The sequence below is a fragment of the Corvus brachyrhynchos genome, unplaced genomic scaffold (genome assembly GCF_000691975.1).
Source record: "Corvus brachyrhynchos isolate BGI_N302 unplaced genomic scaffold, ASM69197v1 scaffold258, whole genome shotgun sequence".
NCBI classification, from domain to species: Eukaryota; Metazoa; Chordata; class Aves; order Passeriformes; family Corvidae; genus Corvus; species Corvus brachyrhynchos.
Genome location: NW_008240122.1, coordinates 5,600,452 through 5,611,100, shown reverse-complemented (window position 1 = coordinate 5,611,100; position 10,649 = coordinate 5,600,452). Strand labels below are relative to the sequence as shown.

The window sequence follows — 10,649 nt, the reverse complement described above, 5'->3', positions numbered from 1 at the left end:
TCCATGGCCAGGCATGATGACAAATTAGCTTCAGAAATCAATTAATCAGGGCTTCCTTGGCACTGTGAAAGGTTGGCACTTTGGTTTCCTGCCAAAATTCTGACTTGAGCTGGAGTCCAAGCCTTTAGCTAATCGTGATGAGGGGTTTCTGCTTCCAAGGGGTGATGCCAGTGACATGGATATTTGGGAGCCCTTCAAATCTCAGGTCTCTCAAGTGAGGCTAGGAAAACAAGTGACTTCTAGCATGCACCCAAATTTAATACAACGATAAGTAGGTGACAATGACTTGAACTGGACATATGAGTAGACAGTCAGTGCAAGCTCAGTCTTTAGAAAAACATTTCCTTTTCTTCTGAGAAAACTACATTCTAGAAATGGCCAGGTGTGTGCCTATGATTATAGGACATCTGTGTTTGGTTCATGAGTTCTGGTACTGTTTGAGACTTAGAGAATACCAGCTTCTGATGGTTGAAACTTTTAATCCATCTATCAAACAAGTGTTCTGTATGGAATTTTTTGTTATGATCTCATGTTTTGTATTTTTTTATATACTCTTTCCAATTTTCAAATTTAAACTCTTCTCACCCTGCTTATTCCCAGTTTTACTCTCTCACTTCCTACAGAAATAACAAATAATCTTAATTTGAGTAAGATACAGGGAATTTGTGTGTCTACAGTTTTTATCAATTTAGGATGCAGATGTAGTAGCAGGTCTCCTTTCATTTAAAAGTGTATTTTAAACTGAAAATGGCCTGTCTTTGAGTAAAAACCTCCAATACCACAGCATAATTAAGATGATTACCAAGATTAAAAATTTAATCTAATTTACAATTAGCTAGAAAATTGTAACTGTTAATAAAGCAAATACTGGAAGTTTCTGAACAAACAAGCAAAAATAAAAATCCCTGTATTACAAAATTTACATATTCATCATTCAGTATTAGAAGATAAAAATTGTATTCATTTTTTTGTTGTTTTTTGGTTGATAGTGGTGTGGTGGAATATGATGCAGAAGGATTCACAAAGCTTACTCTGTTGCTGATGTGGAAAGACTTTTGCTTCCTTGTTCACAGTGAGTAACACTTTGCCTCAGGCATAAATGTCTATCCTCTTGAAGATACAAGTTCAAAAGGGAAAATGTACAATTACAGGAAACAATTTAAAAGTTTTAGCTATTTTTATCCAGTGCTTAATCTATTTTTGATGTGACTTAGAAAACACAAAATCTCAATTGTATCTGGAGAAGGGGAGAGGATGAACACCAATAGGGAAATGTTGGCTTTACAGAATGCCAAAAGTGTCCTGGGAATGTTTTGTGGTATTTTGACTCAAGATTAAGTTCACTGTTGTAACATGGCCTTTCAAAAGTGTCAGTGATGAGGACTGTTGTTATTATACTCAGCCCAGGAATACCTAAAATCATCTGTAACTGTAAGGAATTAATGCATTGATAACAACTGTAAAGACACTTTAACATAGAGAAAATATATTACATAAGAAACAACAGCATATTGTCATTAGGATCCAAAAGTTATTCCTAGACTGAAACTGTGTAGGCAAAACTGTCTTAACAATGTAGCTAGGTTTGCTGTCATTTAAAATTTTTAAATAAACATTGCATTGTTACCAAAAAGACATTCTTAATTTAAATATATAGGAATTACTCCATGTGGAAATTAGTAAATGTGGCTTTGATACTGCCTTTTACATACTACCTTAAGTTACAGCTTCTGTTTTCCTTGTGTTAAGGTGAAATAAACAGATATCAAAGATATTTTGATCTGGGGAAATTTGGTCATGTTACCCTTTAGATTTGATGGTTAGACTTCTTATTTATGTTCAAAATTATTACATTGCAATCTGGGCAGCTGCAGCATTGGTGTTTGACAGCATTCTAGCACTGGAGTCTTCCATGTTACGTAATTTTTTATTGTGGTCTAGCTTTTCATGTGGAAAACTAATGCTGTCTTAATGACATCATAGAAATTTCTCCCAGAGTTCTTAACGCGGGAAGTCGGGATTGCCGTTGTTCAGAGCAGTCCTTCACCCTGTGTTGTATTGGAGATCGTGAAAAATGGTCTCACTAATCCCTTTCCTTACGTCACCTAAGATTACCTTACCATACATTAATGACCTTAAGAGGTCTAGAAAACTCAAACCTGAAATTAAAACACTTCTGTCATATTATTATGGTTTCCGTTGGGGGGAAAACAGAGAATTAGAATTAAAGTGGTATCTTTGGGAATATTATCCTCATGAAGTCTTTACTTACATTTCAACTACAATTGAGAACTGGTCACTGGACACTTGTCGTCTATGAGATGACACTTCTTTATGTACAGCCTTCTTGAAGATTTCCTACCTTTCTTACTCCCCCACATATTTGGATTAATTTAATCAGTGTTAAAATTCCTGTGGATTTGATTTGTGCTGTGGGATAATATACCTTAATACATGTTGAATCACTTAGATTTCAGGGGAATCAAAATTCAAATTTCTGCTAAATAACAGAGCAGGTTTTAACTGTGTAATATTCATAGTATTCAATTAAACTGGCACGAAAGCTACAATTATAACAGAACAGTTTATCACTATGTATTAACCCTGTGGCCTTAGAAATCATACAGTGGCTTAGCTGTGTATGCCATTGCATCACTCACTTGTTGAACAATTCACTGCAAAAGCATTTCTGTTCCATGCACTGAAGGATATTGCAGTGAAGGGACCGAAACCTGCACTTCATTTCCTGAGTGAAGTAATGTAGGCTTTCATCTCCTAACCACTGACTTAACTATGCATATTATGGTTGAATATTTAGCAAGCATCTAATAAAATGTCTGGGAGAGATAGCAATAAGTTGAAAACTGTTCTACTTTATATATTTACTACAGTATGTAGATAAAGTATTCAGAGGAGAATAAATATGTCAGTATATAGCAAGCACTGTGGCAAAACAAATGAAAGGAACCATAGTAAATTTTATTGGCATCTAAATTTTGGTTAAAATTTTAGGTTTGAAATTGTGAGATTTATAAATACTAACATGAGTCGTATTTACTTTAGAAGACGGATTCAGAGGTTTCAAAAGTAACTTTGGCATTGTTTTGTAACTGTTTGCATTGAGAGTTACAAACTTGTTCGGACACTAGGAAGCAAAAAACATTAGAAGTTGAAATTATTCAGAATAGTTTTATTGAGTAAAGTGGGTTAAAGAAGAGAGAAACACAAAAATAGTTCTGAATTGCCAAAGCCAAATAGCCTTAGAACAATTTCACATGCTAAACAAAAGACTGATGCTGTAGTTACAGAACGGAGAGCAGAGTCTACCCACTCTACCTTAAAACACCAAGGAGCTACCTAGTTGCAAACCTAATCATTAGACTAATGAAGCTGGTGGAGTTATTATATTAGATCAAAGACTAGTTAAAGGAACTGTTTCTTCAGTGGTTTAGTTTTAAGAATTAATCAAGTGCTTTCAAATATAAGACAGAAGAAATAAACATTTAGAGAAGTTCATGCATCCACATGGGAAAGGAAATCGTTAATCAGGCTTACTGCTTTTGATACTGATACTGTTTATGAGTAAGTCTCAGTATGAAGCTTTGTAAGTAAACTTCAATAGACTGCTCGCTTTTCAATAGACTTTCTCTTCTTGTTTATAAATCAGCTATGATTAGTTTTTGGAGACAGATATTTCCTCATATTCTTGTTCCTGTATACAGTCTATGTATTTATACCATATATAAATTATAGTATCATTTAGGCTGGAAAATACCTTTGAGATCGAGTCCAGCCATTGATGATATAACCAGATCAATATTAGATAAAAACACAAGTTACATTATCTGTGCATAATTAAGAATTAAATAGTGTTATTTGTCTAAACACAAGAGTAGAACTCTGAAGCAACCTGTATTTGGGCTTTTCAAAGATGATTTTTATCTTGCAAGATTTTTAGGTTATCAGCACTAAGGAGATGGACAGAAGCTGGACCAGTTTGCAGTAGTAAACAAAACACTGCTTGTGTTAGTGGTTGTTTAAGATGTCTTGAAAAAGACAAACATTAAACTAAAAAGGGTTTGTTTCACTGAACAGTATTTCAGGGGATGGAGAATGTTGAAGGCTGCCAGCATTTATATTTCCAGTTTGTGTGGGATCTCAGTCAAGGTGAAGTTGGTGGGAACATTTGGTGGAAGTCACCTTGGCTAACTGTAAGGGATTCCAGTTTCTGTGTGGATAATGCCACTGACCCAGGAGTTCCAAAGTGCTGGTCATGTAAAAGCTCGAGTTTAACTGATGATCCTTCTTGTTATGGGAATGCCAATTGAACTAGCTTTTTGTCCACCCTTTTTACTTGCCTGTGCAGTTAGGTGGTTGCCTCTGTCAGAGGATAGATCAGAAACAGGCAGCATCTTAGCACGAAGAAAGTTTTGAAACAGAAGAGAAAAGCCAGCAAGGGACCTACAGCATTAATTAGCGAAGAGGAGACTATACCTTATGAGTATCAGGCTTTGGGTGGACTTGTGCTTCTGGATTCAGGCTTTTTGGGTGGAAGTTATCAAGGCCAGCTTCTGATGCACTCTTGTTTGGATATTGCTGTCTGCACACATTTGTCAGTCTCTTCAAGAAAAGTTACGGAAAAATAACCTTGTTTGCCTGAGCCATGTCCTAAAAAAATAGGCCGAATATTGGGTGGAATATTTACATTATATTGTTTCTGTGAGCTTTTATCTAATGAGGTGTTTTGACTTTCTTATGTAGTGCTGTTTCTTTATTCTTCTCATTGTTCCTTAAATGAAAATGGGAATTTATGACTCTGAAAACCAAAGAAGGTAAAAGAGATCATGACCATGTGGATAACAAGGTGGTATCTGGTCCTGTCAGGAAAGCAGGATAGTTCAGTTGAAATGCCAAGCATAACAAAACAAATATTTCAGGAGTCTAGAATGAGAAGTTCAATGCTGATCAAAACAGTCCGCAACTATTATATTTCATTTCATTCTGTCATTTCATTATTAAATGAGAAACTGAGGATTAACAATCAGCCCCAGTGATTTAAAAGTGGCTGGAGAAAGTCAAAAGCTATTTGGATCTTACTCTTGGGAGTAAGCAGAGAAGTGTCCTTTTTTTGGCAGTCTTCTCCTCTGACTCAGTACTTTTAGTTGGTTCCATGTATTTCTTTGAATCTTGTCTTGAGAGTTTCTGAGAGCATGTTCTGCCTACAGCAAAATACACCCTCAGCTGACAGGGCTTCTTCAAAACTTTGTACATTGTTTCAATCACTCAAAGCAAAGCACTCTCTGTGACATTTCCTGCGTGGTGAAGTGTGTCTTGCTTACTGAAGTCAATGAAAACTGCAGGTACACTGCAGTGCTGTGGATCAGGCAGTGTGATAGAAAAGTAGCCTGAGTCACAGGCACAAAGTTCTGCACTAAACTGGGCATGGGCTTAGACAGGGGCTAATCACAGGACTGAATTGTAGCATTTGGAAAATTAACGAGTCTTTTGCTGATCATTTTTCTCCATGGCGTAATTTTCTCCTTTATTTCTAAGGGATACTGCCAGGTAGATTTAGTTGGAAATTTTTATTGAAAGCAGGTAATTATACTTTTTGACACTAAGAGTACTTTAAACATTTTGTTCCTCTGATTCCACCTTGGGTATTTAGCTGTACATGAGCCAAATGAGCTGGTTTTTTATCTAGTTATTCATAATGGATGCAAGTGAGCCTGAAAAGTGGTTTTCTTTTCCTCTTTTTCTGTTTCTCTGTGTTCATTTTGTTTTCATGTCACTCAGTATAAGCTAGTCGTAGGTTCTTGTTTGTAATTGCAGAAAGAGGGAGAATGGGCAGCAGGCAAGTCATAAAACTTGGTATGGACAGAAACAAACTGGAAACAACAGTTGTGATACCAATTAGGCTTTATAAGAATCTTATAGATGGCCTGATGTGGGTGGACTGGCAAGGTATTTTAAAATGTCATTTTGGTGTGGATATTATTTTTTTAATTTCTGAGAAATGCATGTATTTGCAACACTTTTAAAACTGTAGTATATTGCTGCAGACATTAATTGATGTTCTTCCAGCAACTACAAGCACTTTAACAAATGGACTGAAAAGCTTTGTAATAACTTCTTACAAAATTGCACTTTTCAGAAAACTGAACTGTTGATTTTTCTTATTTGATTATATATATCTAGAGTATGACTGCTATGTGCCCAATTATATGACAGATAACTAAAATTCTCAGAAAGGGTACCTGACATGGAAAAAGGATATAATCCTATTTTATCTAGTCAATTTTTGAAAACAAGTAATTAGGTCACAAAAAGTAATTGGCAGGGGCAGGACTTGAGTACAGATTGTGGTGCTTATTCTTCTTACTCCATGTCTGCTTTGTGTTTACATGCTTTGGTAACTCACAGATAATTTTTCTCTAAGATGAGAACTGCTTTAAAGGTGGGAAATACAGCAAGTTCGAAATTGCTCATAGTAGCAAGTAGAAAGCAAATATCTTGTTTTCAGTCCAGAAAGGAGATGATGAGCAGAGGTCTCTTGGATGAGTCCTGGGTTCAGTAACAGGCAATGCTTTCAGAAAAGAAACAGGATGATACACAACACCGCAGGATTATTAGAGATATGAAATTTCTAGAAATAAGAGCTGCATCAATATAAGAAACATTTTCTGAATCATTCTTCCCTCTCTTTCCTCTTTCTACGCAGTAACAATTACATTGTCACCAAAATAAATTTTTTCTGAGAATCCATATGTGACATGGCAATAGCACACACAGACAATTGCTGGATACCTTTTATGAAATAGATAAATATAATTCATTTTGGAATAATAAGGAATACACCTTGGTTTAGAGATGGAACTGGTCAAAAACATGCATAAATGTCAAAATGGGAGGAGGGGGGAGTGCTTGAGCTGCTTTTCTGTCTCCTTTGTCAGCAGTCCCCCTACCCCATTCAGCAGCAGTCCCATCTTTTTCCCTAGTCATCCTTTTGCTGTTCCTGTAGCAGCCCATCTTGTTGTCCTTAACTCCCCTTGCCAGATTCAATTCTAGGTCAGCTGTGACATTTCCAGTCCTGTCTCTGCATGCTCAGGGAGTGTCCACATCTCTGTGATTCCTTTTTACGTTTAAGTTTTATCAGGAGTTCTTTGCTCATGCATGTAGGCCTGCTGCTGGTACTGTTTGCCTTTCTACTCATTAGGATAGACTGTTCTTGAGCTTGGAGGAGGTCATCATGGGCCCATCTTCTCACCAGGACCGTTATTCCATAGGATTCTTCCATGGGTGGAGCAAGATCCCTGAACAGCCATAAGTCTGCTCCCTGAAGCTTAAGGGTGTGATCCTGCTGTTTGTTTTACATCATCCTCAAATGGGGCATTCACAAAAGAGCACCAAAAATGGCTGGTGGTCTAGAAAGCGTGTCATAAAAGAGTATGTTCCACAAAGTAGTTCTATGGGTCATTAAAAAGTAATAGAAGGGTAAGCTTTTAGAACTGTGTAAGGTGGCTTCAAGAGTAAAAGTGATAATTGTTATGTTCAGGAGTGAAAAGATGCAATGGGCCTGTACTGCACTTAAAAATACCTGGAGTGGCTTAGTTGGCTAGTTGGGCCAGTTGGGATTACACCGGGTTGGGATTTGAAAGCTGTAAGCCTGCATGAAGCGAAGGTTGACAGAACAGGATAGCAGGTGTGGGAGCAGAGGGTCCTCTTGACCTGCAGGATAATATCACACTGACCACAGGTGAGAAGGAAGTTAAATAGTTTCCTTTCAAATCCCAGGCAGCATTTAAAACAGAAAAAACAACTTACTTGCAAGCCTCATAATCTTAATAAAATGTTGGTGAGAGAAGACAATGATTTTGCATTTCTGCTTTTCAGGTAAAAACATGGTTTGGAAGTATTCCTGTCCAGTTGGAAAGTAATGTAAAACTTCTCAGCAATTAGCAGTGTATCTCTGCTCAGAAAGCAGAGGAATATTATTTGCAGCGATCACCAGCCTGTGCCAAGAAAGGGCATGGCTTTCTTTTACACCCATAACAACTGCAACCGTATTTAAGTTTCAAGCTTCAAACAATTCAGACAGAGAAGAGACAGCTTTTAGTCACATCGATCTCATCAGCACTTAGAGAAGTTACTATAGAAACTGTAACAGCAGAAACAATAAAAGGAAATAAAAACGGAAGGAGGAGGGAATGAAGATCTTTGAGAATCTGAAGTAAAAATAAAACAAAATATAAGTAAGTAGCTGAAGCTGGTGATGTTAAAATAAGAAGCCTTTTTCTTAATTAAGATAAATATGATTACAGGGATTAGAGAAGGAAAAGACCTGTAAGGCCATTATGCCATTTTTTTGGGGTCAATATAGAGTTATGAGATATTCCACAGGATCTTTTTAGGAGGTAGTCCAGTCTTGCTGTAGAAGTCCAGTAAGAGTGTGACATAGGTGGGGTGGACAATGACACTTGAAAGCAAGAAGATGTTGTAAAGCTGTTTTCGGATTATGTTATATCTCTTTAGGAGGGTCTTTGACCACATAGCTGGTAACTGCTTGAAGAGTATCTTGATTTGATGTGTTATTTAGTTCCTCTGTAAAACTAAACAAATAATGAGATACTCTGTTTGCAGCACATGACTGTAACTTAAGTCATTCAAACTATTTTCCATATTTTTAAAAAGTGCTGGTTTGTATGAAGGATGGAGTACTTAAAAAAAAAGTTGCAGGTTATAATAAAGACATGGGATATTTTTACAACCATATAATATGCCTATGTTGAAAGAAAATCAAAACAATTGTAATCATAAATCTAGTTGCCACTGGTGCCGAGATTGTATTATAGTTCCCACTATCAGTGGAAGAAGAACCATAAGGTGGATACAGAAATGTCATTCAGTCCTCCTCAAATAAAAATGGGTTACATTATATTTTAAGAAACCCAGACAAAACCAACTAACAAACCAAAACAAAGAAAGCTAATTAAACAAATCTACTCTCTAATGTGTCAGAATACTATAGTCCATCACAATTCATGGTTTCCATTTTGCCTGAAGCATTTTGTCTTTTATTGTTTAGTATTGTATGTACTGTTAATAAAGTAGTTGTTTCTTTTTTTCGGCATATTTACTTGTATTTCTATAGTATTTATTTGGAAGTATTTTGTACATAAGTCATCTTACTCATTTACTATACAAGTGTTGACTTTGCTGATGGGGTGGATATTTCCCGTAGCAAGGGCAGACCTAATTATTTCAAAACCAGCTGTGATTACCAACACACCCAAAGTGCCATAAGTGTCTCAGCTAAAATTCCATAAACAGCTTTTCCTTTCAGATTTGAAATCTTGAAATGTTGATTTCAAAATAGCATCTTCCTGCAAAGAACCTGTTTTTCTCCAGAAGGGATGTCAGCCCTAATAATATTTAACAAATTCAAATTCCTGTGACTGCTCTCTGTTAACCTAAGGTCCCATACTAATGCCATTGATATGTTATTTGTCATCCTTACTCTCTCATTCTTGCAAGAATAAATCATCACACACCAAAGCAGGATAGCTGTGGCATTCAGTAATTCTTTGTGTGTTTTGAGCCAAGTTTCCCCTTTCGTTTTTTGCCAGTAGAATGTAGACTAAAGGTCTTCAGCACAAACGAGTCAGGGAAAGATTCACTAGGCAAAGTAGCCTGAAATCCTGCCCTGTGGAGCTTTGTGCTGGACACTACAGTCCCCCAAATCCCTGTGGCTGAATCTATTCAGGTTTCTCTGTAGGAACCATGATCAATATGATTCCTGAAAGGCCTTCTGCACTGGAATTTTTATGTAAAATCTGAAGATAGCTCTTTTCCCTTCAAGTTAGGTAAAGATTTTTCACCCATTGGACAGACTGTCTGAAACAGCTTTCTCATAGGAGAAGTCATGTCAGAAAATCTAGTAGAAAGTTTCCTTTAAAATAGGGCTTGGGAGATATGTAAGTGATACTATGGAATATGGTGTGTGTGTTGCCACTGAGTTGCACTGTAAATTCACATGGGTCTCATCCATATCAACACATGAAAACTGCAGAGCTCTGAGTTCAAGGAACTTTTCAGTTTGAGGTAGTGCATTCAAATCCACTGTTTTTTCCAGCAGTGTGAGCTCAATTGCATGTAAGGCAGAGAGAATGTGAAATTCAGTGGACCAAAAAAAGAACAAGCAGAAAGATGATGAATATGTACTAATAAGAGACAGAAATGCAGTTCTGGAGCCTGGAATATGTGTTTCCTGTTTCCATTACTTACTTCATCAGAAGTACTTGAGTGCAGAGGCAGTCCCTTGCCAAAGCTGGATGATAAGTAAGGAGTGAGTCAGGGAATTTTGGGAAGAGAACGGCTAGTATCAGGCTAAGATTCTTCAGTGTTCTCTGGAGATTTGAGTTTGGCATATTCTCCTTGTTTTTCTGGTGAAATAATTTAAACAAAACTTCTCACATGTCCAGTAATCATTGATTCTGAAGTATCTACTATGGCAGTCAGGATTGGAAGGACTTGTGTTTGGCTATATGAAGTATTATCTGCTATTAAGTCTTGGAAGAATTGCATCCCACAGGCTGGTACTCAGCATCAGTAGACATGTCAACTGTTCTTTCCTTGCTCCTTCATTCCTG

The 10,649-nt window shown here is 36.8% G+C and overlaps 1 protein-coding gene across 2 annotated transcripts in view; it reads left to right on the top strand.

Annotated features, from left to right (window-relative positions):
• Positions 1-10,649, top strand: part of BRE (brain and reproductive organ-expressed (TNFRSF1A modulator)) — a 166,221-nt gene that overhangs the window by 127,896 nt on the left and 27,676 nt on the right. For both annotated transcript variants that reach the window (XM_017744828.1, XM_017744827.1), the window contains one exon: positions 990-1,072. In XM_017744828.1, the coding sequence (XP_017600317.1) occupies positions 990-1,072 (83 nt within the window). The remainder of the gene's footprint in view (positions 1-989; positions 1,073-10,649) is intronic.